Source organism: Zootermopsis nevadensis, unplaced genomic scaffold, assembly GCF_977971745.1.
Source record: "Zootermopsis nevadensis isolate Lab colony 2312 unplaced genomic scaffold, Znev_1.0 Znev_ptg000009l, whole genome shotgun sequence".
In the NCBI taxonomy this organism is placed as follows: domain Eukaryota; kingdom Metazoa; phylum Arthropoda; class Insecta; order Blattodea; family Termopsidae; genus Zootermopsis; species Zootermopsis nevadensis.
Genome location: NW_028259141.1, coordinates 6,174,548 through 6,194,666, shown reverse-complemented (window position 1 = coordinate 6,194,666; position 20,119 = coordinate 6,174,548). Strand labels below are relative to the sequence as shown.

The window sequence follows — 20,119 nt, the reverse complement described above, 5'->3', positions numbered from 1 at the left end:
TACGGTGATTAAATCGATAAGGATGAGGTGGGTGGGACATGTGGCACGCATCGGGGAGGGGAGGGGTGTTTACAAGATATTGGTTCGGAGGTCTGAAGGGAGGGACTGCTGGGAAGACCTAGGAAGACGTAGTTGTGAGGATAACATTAAGTTGAATCAGGGAGATAGGAATTGATGGAGCAAACTGGATGCAGCTAGCTCATGACAGAGTCCGGCGACTGGCTTTTATGAACATGGTGTTGAACTTTCTAGTTCCATAAATAAATTGGTCTATTCTGTGACAAGCCAAGTACAAAATCTACTTTTCAAATAATATCCTGCACCACAAAGTGAGTAAGTAAATTCCCATGTCATTGAGTTCTTTCAATTTATCCTACAGTAAAACTATGGGAAAATAAATGTTTCACTTATTTTTGTAGTAATCACACACTGATAACTCCAGATCAGTAAATTAATATCCACTGAAAGTATGCTGAAAATCACTAAAAGTCTCATTTGTTGAAATGTGACAAGTTATAAACATAGAAAATTAGGCTAAAATCAGGAAGTATGACATAGAAGAGAAATCCTATGATGTCACAAATGTGTAGAAGCTTACATAAACAATAAATCATTTACCGAGAGAAAGTGGAAAGAACACCACCAGGAATTATACAATGTTTTAATCACTCACTGCTAAAGAATTAATGAGACATAAGGAAAAATATGGGAAAAGTACTCCTTTTTATGAACTATATGTACAAAGTCAATAAAATATATGCATATCAGGGAGGTTACGTCTGTCTGCCCACCTGTCTGCACGTATCAAAATGGAGTTCAATGGAGTCTGGTTATCAGACTGAGACTTGAAACTGTGAACTCCCAAACATGAATAACGAGTGCTCAATACTCAGCTGCAATGTTCTATCACAACCTTTTATAGTAGACAAGATTTTGTATACATATGAAACTTGGCCCCTCACTCTGAGGAAGAAACAGATAAAATACATTACAACTGATAGACACAACTTACCCGCCAACTCAACTTACGATTTAAGGTAGTTTATCAGAATAACACTAAGAAATCAATTTTCATCATTTCATTAATATTCAGTTCATACAACTATCAAGAAACCTGCAAAGTCTATCTACTATAAAAAATTTGTGATTTCGTTGTCGTCAACCAATTTGTCATCAAAAAATGACGTCATCAACAATGTAATCTTATACTCGGCATTGTTGTGTTCCACAAGTCATACTGCTCATTCAAGGGTTAAAACGCAACCAACCCCCCAACCCCAAAGGGGGGTTGGTCAAGTGTTTTAACCCCCCATTCGGGGGGTTAGTTTAGTTTCTTACTCAAGGGTTAAAACACTGGAATGAGACACTAAACTAACCCCCCCGAAGGGGGAGTTAGTTTAGTGTGTTACTTAAGAAATGCTTGACCAACCCCCCCCCCCTAAAGGGGTGGATGGTCAAGTTTTTTTAACCCTCCATTCGGAGGGGTTAGTTTAGTTTCTTACACAAGGTTGGTTGTGTTTTACAAACTTGACCAACCCACTCAAGGCTCTGCTCTAGTGTTACTAAAATGTAACAAAGTTGGTAGAAAACAGATGGGAACTCAGATGTTTGCTATTGTTCTGTCACAGACTGTAAATTAGCTAAGATTATCTTAAAGCTAATAACTCTATCAATCACACAAAGAAACTTACAGTATCAGGTAACAGAGTTACGTGTTAATACGGATAGACTATGAAATATAATTATGCAGGTCATGATGCAATTCAGTACTTTCCCTCTTAAATGAATCTGAAGTTATGCTGGTACCTCATCACTTGAATACGCCAGTCAATACATAACACCATCACAATACCATACAGTGAGAGGCTCAACAAAGCATAACAACTGATTGAAGAAGTAACAGCAACTTCAACATGAAACTGTTTACTCTAACATCATACATACTAACATTACAAGTTTTTGGAATAATTGCAGATACTGACATACATCGTAACGTACATCCAAATGTTATTAGAGTTTCACTCGGTGGCAATACTCAACAGCGTTCCAATCATCGTTCGCAACTTCTGCGTCAGTCTGTACCAATATCACCAACAAATATAACTACAACACTCGCACAAACATTAGCAACAACCACAACTGAAGCAACAACAACAACAAATACAATGGAAGGCGATAACTTAAGTTGTTCTCAGACAGTTCACGTAACATCAGAAAGCACATCACAGTACCATTTTGTGGTGAGTAACCACAATGCTGCCAGTTTACACTGTGTGATAACAATCTTTGGACAACGAGGAAAACAACTTTTATTGCAAGTGACTGAGGCGGACCTTCAGCCTGGACTGTTTGACTGTGAAATAGATTCTGTTCAAGTGTACACGCTATCTGCTGGAAAACTATCATTTAAGGATAAGTAAGCATAAACATTTTACATTATGTACATATCGGCTCAAAGAAAAAATATATTTCAGTCTAGAATAGATGTGTCGGGGGGGGGGGGGGGGGGGGGGAGGAGGGACCTTGTAATTTATACAGGTCACCTACAAGGGAAGACTGATGCAAAAAAGCTCCAAAATGCCAAATCATGTTTTTGGTCATTTAGATTATGAAAACAGCACAAATAACCTAATATTATGGTGTAGGAGACAGATTCATCTGTAAGGTTGTGAAAATAAACACTACAAGTAGTTTCATCTACTTGTAAATGTCACTTACCCACTTTTTGTACAACAGTCTTCAATTATTAGGATCGGAGTGTCAAGGAGGTTATAACAAGCTAAATACGCAGTTTGGATGGGGGATGACAGAAAAATGCATGAAGAATTTTGGTGTGTAAGAGTGGAAAACAGCCACTTGTAAGCCAAGGAGAATGGAGGATAATATTAACATGGATCTTAGGAAAATAAGAATACAAGGATATGAATAAGATTGAATGAGCTGAAAAAATTAACACACCCTTCAATATCATTTATATCACATCATTTCTGGACCCTGCATTGAGTTTTGCTAATATTTTTCTTACCTCAGAGGTTCTTATATCTGCTCTGCTGGTATAAATGATGGCAAGGTATTAAAAAGTTACAGATATAATGGATTCTAATGGAATTATGTTCATACTAAGATTCATGAAAGTTATTGGCAGTAACAGACAAGGGAACACAAGACCATGCAAACTTGTGCATCTTTACAAAACAAGGAATGTAAACTATAAAAGGGAGAATACAATTTTATAACTATTACAAAACACATACAGGACAGTCCTAAATATTATCCAACCTAAACGGGCCCAAAGGACAGTCAGTTAATCAAAAATGTCAAATAGTACAAGAGACTAACAAAAAAAGACAAGGGTAAATACCAACTCAGTTTATAATATTATTAAATTACAATATGGCATCAAATGAAGAAATCTCAGAAACATTAGAGTCTGTTTTTTTATAAAGCAAGAAGCTATCAAATGCATTTTCAAAACCTTTTTACAACTGTAACTAGGTTATTTCACACCATTATCAATGCAGTACATTTGAGCTCAGAAGTGATCATACCTAAGGCAGATAACAACATAAAAATTATGCATTATATTTATAACAAACTTTTATCCCAGAATAGGAATACTGTGTATTTGTACTTTTATCATATTTAAAATTGTTCAATTACAGATTCTGCAATCTTTCTCAACCTGGTCCTGAAATCCTGACCAAAAACAACGTAGCTGTTCTAACGTTCAACTCGGACAGCCAACTAAATGAACCAGGATTTGTAATAGAAGTACGATCTTTGCTGCTTCCTGAAGAAAACATCAACAATGGTTACATTGACACTGGTTACAGCTATGGCACAGGTTCTTATACAGGTTATCCCATAGACTACAACAGTTATGGGCCTCCCACATACAATGACTATGCCAACAGGTACACCAACATTTCCTACACCAATTATAGCCCTCCTAACAAGGGTTATGCAAATGGATATTTTAATGTAACACATAATAGTAATGACATGCCCCAGTATGCTCATTATGGCCCCCCTGTCAAGACCAATTACCAAAATGCAGATGACTGTAATAAAGCAGCATGGAAAATCACAGACAAGCCAGAAATTGACTATGGAGCCTACTTACCTCCAAAGGCACATATAAACAAGGACTTCTACGTCTGGCTAACCAGTGCAACCAAGGGAAACAGCTGGTCAAAAGAACTAAATTAACACTTGATGTTTCTTATTTGAAGTAACCTTTATGCCTATACCGAGTTTGAAAGTGTAACTACGATTCAAAACTTACTAAACTGAATTTCAATTAACAACGCATCAAACCCTGCCTGCTAACGACCAATTTCACCTCGCACTTTTCAAGTGACAAATCTCGTGAAATAAAATATTTCCTACAAAAAAAAGCACCTCCTTTTACAATTACAATGCCCACATACCTTGCGAACCTTCTTCAGAATGTTCTGTTTGATCCTCCTGACAAGTAGTTAGACAACTTTCAACTACTTTTTTTAGTAAGGGGCACTATATGTACATTACACTAATCTTAACGGGGAGCTTAACTTACTAGCATCCAACCGCCATGACACTGGTAACACCCACGAACACAGATGATCTAGAACGACCACGCCACCATCCAACACCAACGATATTTTTCGGAACTACGAAACGTAGTTACGACGACTTGAATTTAATCGAAATTTGAGTCCGTAGATGTTGGTTTAATCATATCGAAATCTTTATATAAATTTGTTTGTGCTAGGCTTGGTGTAACGGGATGCTTAATATGACAAAGAAGTTATCAGCCGCAAAGAAGACACGACTCGTCTCTATTATAAATAAACACAATATTCACTGTAAATTCAGGAATTGCCACATCGGACACGTTTCGATAACTGGATCTGTTCCCATCATCAAGTGTAGAGAACGGGACACTTACTCTGTTCTGTCCCTTAGAATGAGCTGCTCCCAATCACTAAACAACCCAGGTCAGAACGACAGGTGAGTGGGAAGTAAGTGGGAGATATTGGTTGTCCAGTTATTGGGACTGACCCCAAATACTAGGGGGCCCTCTTCACTACACCTGAAGGACGATCCAGTTCTCGAAACGTTGTTTTATAGCATCACGATGGATGAGGTCCAAAAACCCAACAATCCTGATCGTGTTACACCATAATCAGAACCCTTCATAAGCAAAAAAGATGCTCCTTAGCACAGCAAAAGTTCAACCAATATTTATCCCATTTTCAAATTGACATACTAAGGCCAATTCTAATAAAGGAATTCCTGCAATGCTTGACACATGATAGAACAAAATCTCTGGTACAATGCACAGTGAGATTTAATACATGTAGTTTCAATACTAACAAGGCTATACTTTGTTGGTACCAATTGAATCATTTACTGATCAAATCAATGCAAACGTCTTTCCAGTATAACCAGAAACACAAAGATATCAATATTATGAAAACCAAGAATGTATTATTTTGAGATTTATGAAAATCATCAACCTGAAATATTAATTAGTAAAAATCTAAATTTTAATATTAATCTTTATACTCTGTTCCTATTAAATTCTGTATATAATAATAAATAAGAATTACACACAATACAGTTGTTTTACTGCATTTCAGATACTATATCCCTATTTGCATGTTCATTTCCAAGCACCTAAAAAGATGCCTTCCTAGAAATGAAAGAGTCTTCCTCATTTACATGTTCCATCTGTCTGACCACTGGGGAACACTCATGTACCCATGTAATATAATATTCACGGTCAAATGTCATTGCTGTACATGAAGTGAACCTTTATGTTTGAACTAATGTATACTTCATCAGTAGCACTCCAGATAATAACAGCTGGTCTATTTCCAAGTCTGGTGCGTCAAATATACACATGTTCTTACAAATATAAATATGTAAAACTAAATACTGTTGTTAAAATATCTGGAACCTGTTTTAAACAAATAAAGGAATACATTTTAAAGCAATTCCATCAAGAGACTCAAGAAATACCTCAAGTAAACTAGCACTGCAAAGGCACAAAAATGGATGAACAGTATTTAGCACACTTGCCATGCTGTTTAATCAAAACAGTTAGGTTGTTTTGGATGGACAAATGCGACATAATGAAAATAGGTCCTTCCCATATATTTTACTTAATTGCAGCAATTATGAAGGGCAAAAAAGACAAAATGTCAACATTTTAAATACACGTTAATAACTTGCAACACATATTAGTTTAACTTACCTTTCAAACAATACAAGCAAATGCTGGTGTGCTTCAGTACAGCCAAGACATATCGCTCATACTACTTAATAGTAAAATTGTGTTCCAGGTATATAAAATCTAATCAAGTTCTTTACAGGTTAGTTATGCTGATTAAAAAAATGGTTCAAATCTTCCATACAAAAAACTGTATTTAACACATCTGGTAAGATGATCATGAGACTAGTCTGAACAATGCAACCAGTCTCTAGTGACCCTATGAGCTTGTTACTTGTACAAATGTGGCCATAACAAGTTTTAAAAACCTTTGCATTACACAGTAAGAACAAAGGATTATTTTTATAAACAACCACTTCTTTAATTTTCCTTTTTAAATTTAATATGATATAACAAGTTTATTTTGACCTATAAGTAATGTTTTCACTGGATGCAGTTCAGGTAACAGGTTGTTTATACTTTTATGATAGCTCTTAGGCGAGTCAAATACAGAAGAAACCAGCTTAATGAAATCAGTTTCATAAAATTGTAAACTGTAGTTTAATATTAAAAATTCTATTGCTCTAAATTGGAATTGACCATCACACAAATGTAACACGGAACGCTGATATGTGCAGTACAGCGACATCCAGATTTTTTCAACAAATAATGGGTGAAAAGAGGTGTTCCATATAATCTGAAGCCTCTTCTGACCCATAGATGGTCTCCAATTTGTGTTCCCTTTCATAAACTCTAGCACTAGACACATCCTGAAAGCAGACAGATTCATCCTGCAGTAGAAACACCAAAATCATTCATCTACTTCTTTTAATATGACCGCACTGTGCAGTAAAATCACAGTACTAATGTGATGTACCCAATATGCTGATATGACCATCATCACAAGAACACTACCCTTGTCTGATGATATGATGGTGATTGAATCGAATGAGTTTCCCTTGCGTGCTAATCACCAAGAAAATTATTACATTCAACCTGTTAAACACACAACTGGTTTCCTTTGTGTATGGCCCACCTTAATATAAAATTTCATCAGGAGTATTACTAAAGTTGTTCTTATGGTGTACCCATTATTTTAATTATTTTGTCACCATTCCAACTTAACTTACTTGTGAAGAGTAAATAAATGATAGCAAATGTAGAAGATAACAAGAAGTGAGGAATGAAATGTGACAGAAAGAAAAAAATAAAAAGAGAGGGGGAGAGAACAGAAGTAAAACTGGTATGGATACTCATAGTTTTATAAATCAAGTTTGGTTTAAAACAATATTTACAGGTGCCATGTTTTCATCAACCTTTCATCTGCAGACAATACTGAGATCCACTCAAGTTCACTGAAAAATAATTTCATTGAAGACAAAAGTCAGAAAATAATACAAATGGATGTGAAATGTCCCAGAAATTGCCATTCCCATGAAGTTACAACAGTTGCAAGAAAATCATGCAAAACCTGGGACTTTCATGAGCGAAAATCTGAGTTATGATGACACAATGTCTTGTAGGTAGTTACCAATGTTTCAGAGGAACCATCATGATGGAGGCAGAAGATTCCTCCAAAATCTTGGTAACCACCTACAAGACTATATGGCATCATAACCTAGAACATCACATACCATGTAATATATAAGAGTTATATTGTAATTAAATATTTATTCATCATACATTTAATATCATATTTGCTAGCTTCCTACAATATTAATACTAAAGCTACACTTTTACATTTACAGTATTGTAAAGTGTACTGTACTATATAGGTTTTGTGAAACTTTTTGTTTCAAGAAATATTGTGATGTCGGTAAATTTTATCAAATATATCTACAAAAATGTACTGGTTTTTAACGATCAATCTTTTATCCAAGTTGTATTCTTCAAATAATGCAATCATAATTCATCTTTTATTTAATCTATTACACACTCTGTTTCTCATCACATTTTGCATAAAAGGAACATCACATTGCACACAGATTCCCTCCTTCTCTCACACTGGTCCTCTTTTGTACTTTTTACCACAATCTTAGATTGGTCATGAAGTTACGTAATGCAAAAGCACATCTGACAACTGAAAACTTCTTACGATTCCAAATCACATAAACTTGCTGCAACCTTAAGATGGCTGGCTGGATATTGCAGAGAAAAATCAGGGAATTTACTGTTATTGAAACAGAGGAAGCATTAAATGTGAACGCATCCCGTGTTTGACTGATGATAGGAACCATCTAGCTGGTTTCCAAGGCAACTGCAAACTCATTTAATACAACCAACAAGATTTATTCAATAAATTCATCCACAACTCAATCTCCTTTTCCAGATGTACAGAAACTACCCTGCCAATCCCCACATAAACATCATTGAAAACTCTGCTGTAACCATCAAGCCATCATATATATATAGCTGAAAGTCCTCAATATGTCTATGATATATCTGTTAAAACCATACTGTTCCATACTCACAAAACACACATCTTCAATATACTAAAAGGTTCAAGTCTTCATCTGATGAATTCCTCATTTGCTCCTTGTAAGCAATAAAACTTGATTATGTTGAGGATGACACAATATTCCATATCGGTATCTTCAGCTGTCAATGTGACGTTTACACAGAACTTCCATAGCATTTAAACTTCAAGCCCTGTACCAACACACATAAATCATTGTTCCTTGAGTCAAGTGATCTTTATCAATTAATTCTTACGCGAAAATTATTCTTCTTAAACATTTCACTAATGAATCAATCTCTAACAAACAGCTCAGTAGCTAATACTCTTATCAGTGGTTAAATCATTTTGAAAGTCATTTAAGAAACCCTCAAATATGCTATGCTAACATTGCAGTTAGTAACTGCATCAAACAACTGATTTAAGTTAGGAGGGATGAACAGATGGTCAATTCTTTATAAAGACATGGGTCACAATCCCATTACCTGCATCTGAATCAAAGATGGTGAGAACTGTCACTAGGAAAATATAAAACATCCTACTGTTGCCACAAATGTGCCATAGTTTCAAGTCCTGCATGTACATTTATATATCATAAGTCTCAAGCAGAGGTTGGCCGCTTGGCTATAAGCTTTCCATCCATAACCTTCAATCCATGTCTACTTCTAACTGCGAATTTAGCAATAGCTGCTGCAGTGACATGTGGGGTATTCCGTAAGTCAACCCTTACCAAAGCATCACACCTTGCAAGGTGTTCTAAGCTCGCATCTGTGATAAGTCGACAATTGGTAAGATTCAGACTATGGAGCAAGTTTATGGTTGCTGCAGGTGGTGTTGCTAATTGAGCTACTCCAGCATCAGAGATCCTCTGACAATCTGATACATCCAACTCGGCCAAACGGGGGAGGTGCTGTGTCACATAACGCAGGGCAACATCAGTTAAATCACAGCCTGCCAATCTCAGTGTACGTAAATTTCTAAGTCGCGATTTCGTATCCACAAGACCTGGCCTAGAATCTGGTGGCGGACTTAGAATGTCTCTCAGAGATGCGTCATTGAGTCCAGATACAAAACTCAAGTCCAAAGAAGCTAAAGGTGGACAAACACAGGTACGTAATGCACTGACTCCGGCCCAGACACACCCCTGGAGAGAAAGTTCTCTGAGTTGCGGAAGTCGGACCACTAACCAAGCGAGCTGTCGTTTCGCTACAACACTCCAATCTAAAACTAACTGTTCGGGTTGGCGCCTGGTTATTCCAGCTAAATGCTGTGCAGTCAGAATATGTTTGTGTGACAGCTCCATACGACGCCACAAACTCGGGTCAACAGAAAATGCAGCCCACGTCCTGCAAACCCCAGCACAACGGGCAAGATCAGCAGGACTCAGATACCGAAACACAGGCAACATACAAGCCTTTTCTAAAGCAAGATTTGCACATCCAGTTGTAGTTGCACCCATTATTCCTCTGGGTGGACCAGGTGCTGGTCGTACAACATAACTAGGTCTCTTCAGAACTTTGCTAGAGTTACCAGATAGCTGATGGGCTAGCTGAGTACGTAACGCCAACTTCCTTGGTTCAGCGGGACCACCAGTTCCACCGTTGTTCATATTACCAGGGCTTGCACCACTTGAAGGTAAGTCCTCTGCACTCTGACTGCGTTTCAATGCTATACTACCAGGAGGTGAGACATTGGCTTCACTTGGAGATAACATTCGTTCGTTCCAATTTGACGACTGATGCTGGAACAAATAGACTGTAATAACTTCAACTGCTTTAAAAGAGTATTACATTTTTCACATTATGAAGCACAATCATTTGAAATGTAACTCAATACCAATCCCATACTATGGTACAAAAATTAATAAATTAGAAGCAGGTGCACCCATGTTAATAGACTCCCAGCCTCCCCCATAACACTTGGGTTAAGGTCACCCTATTTTGCATGTTCATGCCAAGTGCAGGGACAAACAAGTAAGTCTCTCCAAGAAGGTTGCATACTCTGCTGTAAAGCTGTTCTGTAAGTTGTTCCTAACTTTGTAACAAACCACTCATCTCATTATATTGATGTCATCAAAGCTTCAAAATGCTGTTGTAATCAAGGATGCACTTTAAATGGAACACCTATAAATTGTCACACATTCAATTAACTCCACCATTAAACAATAAACATGTAGCATAAAGATGGTGACAAGGTATGATGGGTTGAACATGCAGGGTAGATGAAAATGCATACAGAATTTTGGTTGAAACACCTGGAGGAAAGTTACCTCTTGGAAGACCTAGGCATTGATGGGAAGATGACATTAAAATGGATCTTAGAGAAATAGGATATGGAGAATGTGGATTTAATTGATATGGGTCAGGATAGGACCAGGTGGCAGGTTCCATAAAAGATGCAAGTCTGACTAGCTGAGTATACTATTAACTTCCCGAGGAGGACTTTACTCTACGGAATTAGTGAAACAAAGTGAAATGTAGTTTTAAAAAGATGGGTGATGTTTTCTTGAAATTACTCACCACCATAATTCAGTTCAAAACATTCGAAGTTCATTCTATGATGTTAAAAATTATTAATAGTATCATTATTTATTCTACACTGTATATACTATGCATAAAATTTGTACTTCTCTGCTCAAATCATGTGGCTATGATAAAACCATCAATTAAGATCTATGAATTAACATTATGCTGTTAAGTCAATTTCACAACCCATGCACCAGAGAGGGACACATAACTTTATTCTTACGCTCTAAATGAATAAATTAGTTTTGGCACTTCCAACTTCTGAAAACAAAAAATGCAATACAGTATTTGTAATGACCTGGACAGACTAAAGAAATTTCGGGTACTGAAATAAACTGACATACCTTGAATCCAACAGGGTGCAGCCAAGCGAACCAAACAAAACAGCCAGAGCTAGAACTGAAGCAAGCACCCACAAGCATGTTACCATAAACATACTGCTACCAAGCAAAGTGTTATGTAATGCATGCCACAGACCTACACATAGACAGAAATCGAAAGGAAGTCCAGTGATGGAAAGGTATGCTTACAAAAAAACTAATATAACTAAATCTAATCCCTCCTTGTAAGACATTCCTGTAGGACTCAATAATTCCAAGACATCATCATCACCACTTGCTTATATGAAGTGCAGATGGCCTTGATAAATGCTATATCATTGCTTAAATTGTCTCAGATGCGTAAGGCCATAACTTAACATTACTTACAATACACTATTTAGAAGCCTTTATGGAAACACAAGCCGTCAAAAATACAAAATTCTTGAACCTGTTAGTCCTTCAGACCTCAACACATGACAGACAGTTGTAAATTAATCAAGACTGCACCTGTAAAAGTAAAGCTGTCCCACTATATGCCATGAAGGCACTTGGGGTGTGTGTGTGTGTTTAAAGCTCCTACTCATTCTTTACCTGGACACTAGATTGGGGTGAATGGTCAGTATTACACCCCAGAGAAAGGACCCTGGTACCCATTGTATATATATAGGAGGTTGGGTGGGCCCCAGAGCTGGTCTGGACACAGAGGCCAGAGGAAAAATTCTCTGCCCGTCGGGGATCGAACTCCGGTCATCCAGTCCATTGTCAGTCAGTATATTGACTGAACTACCTGTAGCCCAACCTTTCTATTCAAGAGCAAATTTATTTTGCAAACATATTGAAATATTAATACCGAATATTTGACATGGCTCACACTAAAAGCTGGCATACATTTTTTTAAGATGTGGAAGTCTGCCCAGTGAATAAAAGTGCAATAAAAAGCTTCAAAATACACATCAGTGCTCAACTTTTCTGTCAGTGCACCATGCAGGCTTGCAGGAAAGTGAACATACATAAATGGCTGTCTTCTGAGCTGTAGTGCCACGTAGTCCAGTAGAAGTTTACAGACATTTCAGAGGACCTTGCTGCCCCCATCACCTGGGTATGATGGAGGCAGCAAGTAGTAACATCAATTACATACAGAGCATTCGTGGATAAAGTTGAATTCAACTGCCATTTCCTGGCTCCTAAATGGAACTGCACTCACTGCCAAGCACTACAAAATTTTCCTGACACAAATCCAGCACTGCTCCATAAAAAAAGTAATAAAAATCAACTTACCTATATTATAGCAGTTCCTGCCAGGAGCTGTGAAGTGACAGCTACATTAAACTTTATTAGTGAATGAACTTCATAAATGTTCAATGTCAGTACTAATTCCAGAAACTGTACTTCAAATTTAGATGAGAACTACTGAAATAGTACACATCAACCAGCAATGACAGCGTAATTAGAAACTTGCATATTCGATATCAAGAGAATATGTATTTCAAACACCATTCATTCTCCCTGTAAAGTTGTAGCAAAGACTTGAAACAGATTCATGTCTGGTGGATGTTGTTCTATTGTGTACCTCAAAACGCAGATACATACGAAACTGGATAAACTGAGTACAGTTGAAGGTTGCAGTCTTCTGGGTTGTTGCGCCATGTAGACTGGTAGAAGTTTAATGATGTTTCAGAGGTCCTTGCTGCCTCCATCATCAGGGCCTGAGGAGGCAGCAAGGACCTCTGACTCACCGCCGTGAAAACCTCAAATCCTACATGAGTACAGTTGAAATGGGAACAAAAATTTAAGGGTTACAACTTATAAAATACAGTGAAACCTCTATCCATCGTTCCCGGAACTATCGTTTTCCCGGATGCATCGTCCGTTTTGTTCGGTCCCGGATACATCCCATATAAAATAATGTTACATTTTCCCGCTTCTATCGTTCCTCGAACTATCGTTTTATCGCATCGATCGTTCAAAAATCTTAGTCCCGGCCCACAATTTTCCCGCAATGATCGTTTCTGAGAAATTAAAATGCTGGGTTTTGAGATAAATTAATACCGAAAGACGCAGAATGTTTTTGGAATACACAGTAGCGGTAACCTGTTATGTCGCCCAACCAGCACAGATCCTTTTGGAATGAGGGGACAGTGGTGCAGGGGTGATAGTTGGAGTGAATGGCGGTGCTCATTGTCAGAAATTTTACGATTTTAATTAGGGTGCACTCATATTTCGTTCCAGCGATGCCAAATGGCATGTGCACTGTGAATTTCTTCACAAATGCTTTTATTACAAGTACAAAGGAAAGGCGAAAGTGCTGCTGTGGATGTGGAAATAACGGAGCTGTGGCTCGAGAGACTGCCAACACTGCTGGAGGGATATGAGCCGCGGGACATTTATAATGCGGATGAGACCGGACTTTTCTACAACGCCCTCCCGGATAGGACTCTGGCATTGAAAGGTGAATCTTGCCACGGGGGAATACGTGCAAAACACCGAATTACTGTTCTTCTGTGTGTTAACAGTGACGCTAGTGACAAACGGGTTCCGATTGTAGTTGGAAAATCACGAAAACCGCGTTGTTTCAAAAACATGAAAAAACTTCCGGTGAAATATCACGCCAACAAAAAGGCTTGGATGACAACAGACATCTTTACGGCGTTTTTAAGTTCTCTAGATGCCTCCATGGGCGCACAAGGCAGAAAGATTTTGCTGTTTGTTGATAATTGTGCCGCTCATCCGAAGGACACGACATTTCTACGAAATGTGAAAGTCGTGCAGTATCCAGCAAATTGCACGAGCGTCTTGCAACCGCTTGATTTGGGCATCATAAAATCTTTCAAGCAGTTGTATAGAAAGCGCCTTGTGCAAACAGCTGTATGTGCAATGGATGCTGGGAAGGATGTCAACATGAAAATTGACGTGCTACAAGCAATTCATTTCACAGTGGCAGCTTGGCGGCATGTCTCCCAACCAACTGTTCTGAATTGTTTTCACAAAGGTGGCTACGGGTGTGAACTTCGCGCAGAAGCAGACTCTAACGTCAGTGTGGATGAGCATGATGGCTTTCACGAAGACTGGAATAGATTTGGCGCCGTGAAAGACGTGGTTAAATTTGGTGACTACGCGGCAGTAGACAGCGAGCTTGCTACATGCGGAGTCGACACGATTGATGAGTTGTGTGACGATCGCGAAAGGGGTGGGAGCGGTGAGGAAGACGACGAATGCGAGCCCGAAGCTGTGCCGAGTTTTGCCGAAGCACACGCTGCATTGGCAAAAGTGAAGTCGTTCTTTTATGCCCATAATATTAGCGAACTTGACGAGGAAAACATTTTGAACGTGGAAAGTACTCTGTTTGGTCTAAAACGTAAAGTTTCGACAAACCAGTTGTCCATTAAAGACTTTTTTGGTAAAAAGAAGTAACTTTGAAAGAGAAACATTGTTTTTTTAAAAAATTTTAATGCTTTCCCGCATCTATCGTTTTCCCGCATCTATCGTTTTTATTTCCCACCCCCGCCGAAAACGATGCATCGAGGTTTCACTGTATTCTCATATTAATAGTAAGATACTCTACGGATATGCCACAACCGCCAGACGTCCACTTTCTCAGAACTGCATTGTTTTACGCATTCCTCCTCATTTGTGTAAAAAAGATATATTACTGAATAAAAATAAAGGTAAAAAACCTTGTCTCTAATTAATGACTCACAATATGTTATGAATTTCAAATTTTACACTGTTATCATGTTACTGCAATGCTAAAAACCACGTCTGTAATTTAAAGATTACACATTAAAGCACTGCATGACATATCAACTTTCTGATTGAAAAATTACAGAGGAATTGCATTTTAAAGTTTCTTGATTTCAAGGATTTTAGTTGGGTGTTCTATTTCATTGGCCTGAGTCCATTATTTCAGTCTTTAAACTTTTATTCAAGGTTCCATTAGTTTACAATCAAAATCCCAAACACTTCTATAGAAACTTTAAATTGAGATTGCACGTAAGATCCAAATAAAAGCAAACAAACTAAATTGGAGAAATGTCATCATACATGGGATTGTTATATTTTATATCAACAATTCAATACTTATTTTTTTGTCTCCAGAAGCATTAAACACATTCAGACATAGTCGGAAATTGCCAGCCTACAAGAACAAATGGTATTTCTGTCCTACTTCAGAAATTTCTAACAGAGGAATATTTACATAGGGGAATTTTGAGGTTTTCATGATGGTGACAATAATGATGATATTCTTCTGGGGGTTGGCTTCATGTGGACTGGTCAACAGATGCCAACATTTCAGACAATAGTACTGGTTGGCACCAACCAGCCCACACAGCAAAAAGCCCAGAACATCATTACACATGGAAGCCCCCGACAATAGACCAAAGTCGACATATCACATTTTTCCATTACATCGCGTGCCCTAACAACATAAAATTCATAGATGAAATCTTATCATTCCACAGGAAGTACATAGAATTATATAACCTAGACATACAACATGTAATTAAAATTACTGTACTACTGACCTCATTAGAAGTTTCATCTGGCTCCAGCTTTGGCCTCTTTGCAGGAAGAGAATCGGCTCCAGTCGAACTAACGGAAGAGGAGGTGTCACGCGGGGTGAGAGGTCGACCAAAATCATCGCAACTCGAAGCAGTGTTAATAGCTGCCACTGGATCCATTTCCACTTTCATTCCTTCAACTTTAATTGCATCAAGCAAGGCAGAATTGGTATCGCTGCTCACAGACATCCGACGGATATCTGACGACTTTTGCCTTGCTCTAAAATGACGAGGCTATGAAAAAATTCAAATAAACAGGAAAAATTGGAGATCTGTGTGAGATACATAACGAGTTCCAAAGATAAACTGTTACCAATATGAACACATGCACATGAAAACATCTACTCTAATTCAAAACATTTTTATACCATTATTCACTATAAATGTACAGAAACAATAAAAAAAGTTTATAACAGCTGATGGCAGCAGCATCAACCTCTTGTAATCCCCCATCAGGTACAAAAGGCAGTATATAATAAACACTAAACCACTCACTCTGTATTCGACATTCTTCCCCTCTTTGCAGCATTTTGGACACTCCCAACTGTTTGGGAGGTCTTCATTTACAACTCCCTCCATACCAGGACACTGGAGAAAGAAAATATAAATCAATTTTAAACTCTACAATTACACTGCATATAATATTCACTTATAACCGAGACGCTATTGCAATGATAATAATAAAATTCAATGAATGTCAACGCACTACACACTCCAAAATCACCTTGCAATTGAACTTGTTACAAAACAGCACACAAGACTTCGATCATCATAATGACTTCCCAGCTGTTCAAATACATAGATCTTACAAGGTGATAATTACAGTGAAACCTCTATCCATCGTTCCCGGAACTATCGTTTTCCCGGATGCATCGTCCGTTTTGTTCGGTCCCGAATACATCCCATATAAAATAATGTTACATTTTCCCGCTTCTATCGTTCCTCGAACTATCGTTTTATCGCATCGATCGTTCAAAAATCTTAGTCCCGGCCCACAATTTTCCCGCAATGATCGTTTCTGAGAATTCAAAATGCTGGGTTTAGAGATAAATTAATACCGAAAGACGCATAATGTTTTTGGAATACACAGTAGCGGTAACCTGTTATGTCGCCCAACCAGCACATTCTTTTGGAATGAGGGTCAGCGGTGCAGGGGTGATAGTTGGAGTGAATGGCGGTGCTCATTGTCAGAAATTTTACGATTTTAATTAGGGTGCACTCATATTTCGTTCCAGCGATGCCAGATGGCATGTGCAGTGTGAATTTCTTCACAAATGCTTTTATTATAAGTACAAAGGAAAGGCTGGCGGCACTTTTCATTCTTCTGGTTTATCTCGTTTCCAGCGGTTCAGGGTCTTCTACAGTTACGTTTCGTTGAGTTCGGCAGTAATAGTATTTCCATTCTTCCTGTTATTGTCCGCAAAGGGGGTTGGAGCGGTGAGGAAGAGGAAGACGACGAATGCGAGCCCGAAGCTTTGCCGAGTTTTGCCGAAGCACACGCTGCATTGGCGAAAGTGAAGTCGTTCTTTTATGCGCTTAATATTAGTGAACGTGACGAAGAAAACATTTTGAACGTGGAAAGTGCTCTGTTTGGTCTAAAACGTAAAGTTTCAACAAACCAGTTGTCCATTAAAGACTTTTTTGGTAAAAAGAAGTAACTTTGAAAGAGAAACATTGTTTTTTTTAAAATTTTTAATGCTTTCCCGCATCTATCGTTTTCCCGCATTCATCGTTTTTATTTCCCACCCCCGCCGAAAACGATGCATCGAGGTTTCACTGTAGTTTCAAGGCAAATACAGAGCAGATGCAAACGCCATGACACAAAATGAAAACTCATATGTTTTTCCTTACAATTTTGTTTTTAATTTAATTTCTTTACTTGTCCACCTTTACAATTATCTTCACAGGTAAACACATAAAAACTCTTTTGTATGAAATAGTTGAAAAATGTTTGTGTGGGGAAAAAAAACAAAACAAAACAAAATTATTATTTTAAGAGATGGCAAGTGTATCCTTACTTTTGCACCACTCTGTACGTCAACTTCCAGACTACAATATCTGACCCTGGTCAGACAGCAACACACCGTAAAACAAAAATAAATCTTTCAAAACACACTTTTAGCACATGGTTAAGCTTCTGTTGTTAGATGCTGCACAAGACTACTATTTGAAATTTCTTGAACATCGGTAGATACGCAGTCATACATTTCTATAGCAATTTGCAAAGTAAACTGTTAAGTACAATACTAAAAATAGCTGGAGAGGTAAGCCAGCAACAGAATATCTGTGAGTGAACGATTTTAATATTATCCTTGAATAAACACCTAGGTCTCCCAACTTGTCCTTAAGCCTTCCGAGCACGTTACATAATCTGCCCATTGCACCTACCTTCACCTAATACTTGGTGAAGAGTACAGATTGTGAAATTCCCATCAGATCTTATTTACCTACTACCTGATACATAAAAGGCTTCCTAAAACCCCCCGGCACAAATTCAGCCTGAACATGGCAACTGCAGTGTTTGCCAAAACAGAAACTTTCAACAATAATAATCCAGCATTGTCATAAAGGGCTGAAGAAAAGCAATGAAAAATATCAAGAATAACAGGTCTCTCAACTAAGATTTGAACACAGGTCCTACCAAATATGACAGAGTGATAACCACTAACATGACAGCTGATATAAAACATATACTCACAAGTTTGGCAACACAGTCTGGATGGATGATCTCGTAACAAACGCTGCACTCCATCAGTGAGCTGGGAATCTCCCTATTCATCTTCTGAATCGGTATGACAGGTTGTTGGCCCCAACCATCCAGTCCACAGCTGACACAGGCTGCAGTAACCGGCAACATTGGCTGAAAATATTAAATGTTCCACTGCAGTTGTTTCCGGCTATCTTCAAAGTGAGATTCTTAATAGCTGAGGTTTTAGAACATTAGTAATAAAATAAAACAGCACTCTCATGTCGTGTGTACACCAATTAAAACACCATTTATTTATTTTAATGTAAACAAAGTACCATGTTCTCCAAAACACTAAGTAGCTCAGATCATATTTAACATCGAAAGAAGGATGAATAACGAATGGTAAAGAATACGAAAGGAAGTGGTCACAGCCTAATTTAACGCACCACTTTTGGCATTTTCCTGGAGGGACTGAGGAAAACAATGAATAAACCAACTGGATAACCACTCTCTGGGCCTCCTGAAACTCAAATTTCAATGTATTAAGTTCTTCCTGCTGTGAACTTCCGAACAACACTATAAAAACAAAGAAGGATTTTAATAAACTTTATAGTAAGTGAACTGAAATGTAAGGAGACAATTTTGAATAAAAATCCATGAATGCTACTTTTCAGACCATGCTAAAAACACCCACTAAAGTAAAACTGGAGGCCATAAATGTTGGCATTTTTTGTACAAGTTCTTTAAAAAGAGGTCGTGACCTACTTACATTTTTGTGGAATCTTGCAGAGATTCGCCAGGGCATCTTTGTTATGGAAACCATATATACTTACGAGGTTCTACTACACAATGACAAAAACAAGCGCAAAAATACCTGTAAGCACTGTCTCATGATGCATGTTTGTTTAGCTCGACCTGAACCACCAAACTTGACCATATCCAAGCAGAACGAACAATCGCCACAATCGCTCCTCTGACAGGCCTCACATTTCTTGCACCGCGTTCGTCTTCTCCTCGGACCCCCTCCGCCTTGGTTGGCTCCACCTTTACCCCCTGCACGATGTTTACCCTGCTTAGTACTGCCAGGTGCAAAAGGAGTCGAACTACGGTTACCAGAGTTCTTGGTCAGAGGAAGACGTCCACCACGGCTTCTGGGCTAAAAGGGGCAAAAAATGTTTAATGACAGCTATCAACATGAAATGCAAAACAGAACAGTATATGTATGATCTGAAGCTTTCATGGCAACTAAATATAATGAAATCTTCTCTAGCTACCAGCTGTGTCAGGTGGTTTAATAGATAAAACGCAATGTTCTTGAAACATCGCTGTTTTTTCCATTAAACCAACTGAACTTGAAATATAATTATCAAATCCA

At 38.1% G+C, this 20,119-nt stretch overlaps 3 protein-coding genes across 9 annotated transcripts in view; 1 reads left to right on the top strand and 2 right to left on the bottom strand.

Moving 5' to 3' along the window:
* Window positions 1–5,421, bottom strand: part of AP-1-2beta (adaptor protein complex 1/2, beta subunit) — a 29,364-nt gene extending 23,943 nt beyond the window's left edge. Inside the window, exon 1 of one of the 3 annotated variants that reach the window (XM_022062951.2) lies at window positions 4,559–5,421. The gene's annotated coding sequence lies outside the window, so the exon portion shown is untranslated. Of the gene's footprint in view, window positions 1–3,596; window positions 3,688–4,430 lie in introns of those variants that run through there. The other 2 variants (XM_022062950.2, XM_087345642.1) reach the window with 2 other exon arrangements.
* LOC110829341 (uncharacterized) lies at window positions 1,849–5,600 on the top strand. The gene is made up of 2 exons (XM_022062964.2): window positions 1,849–2,416; window positions 3,663–5,600. The coding sequence occupies exons 1-2, from the start codon at window positions 1,914–1,916 to the stop codon at window positions 4,207–4,209; spliced, it is 1,050 nt and encodes a 349-aa protein (XP_021918656.1). The 5' UTR covers window positions 1,849–1,913; the 3' UTR covers window positions 4,210–5,600.
* Window positions 5,601–7,440: 1,840 nt separating this feature from the next.
* The window catches only part of Kdm2 (Lysine demethylase 2), a 66,909-nt gene continuing 54,230 nt past the window's right edge, over window positions 7,441–20,119 (bottom strand). For all 5 annotated transcript variants that reach the window (XM_022062948.2, XM_087345640.1, XM_087345641.1 and 2 more), the window contains 5 exons: window positions 19,619–19,900; window positions 18,754–18,915; window positions 16,551–16,643; window positions 16,020–16,289; window positions 7,441–10,392 (listed from right to left, as the gene is read on the bottom strand). In XM_022062948.2, coding sequence (XP_021918640.1) covers window positions 9,253–10,392; window positions 16,020–16,289; window positions 16,551–16,643; window positions 18,754–18,915; window positions 19,619–19,900 — 1,947 coding nt within the window. In that variant the 3' untranslated portion in view covers window positions 7,441–9,252. The remainder of the gene's footprint in view (window positions 10,393–16,019; window positions 16,290–16,550; window positions 16,644–18,753; window positions 18,916–19,618; window positions 19,901–20,119) is intronic.

Excerpts from the sequence above, each read along its gene's own strand:
- LOC110829341 (XM_022062964.2), top strand. The coding sequence starts at position 1,914 with ATGAAACTGTTTACTCTAACATCATACATACTAACATTACAAGTTTTT. Across the intron at positions 2,417-3,662 it reads AAACTATCATTTAAGGATAA|ATTCTGCAATCTTTCTCAAC; the intron begins GTAAGCATAAAC and ends GTTCAATTACAG.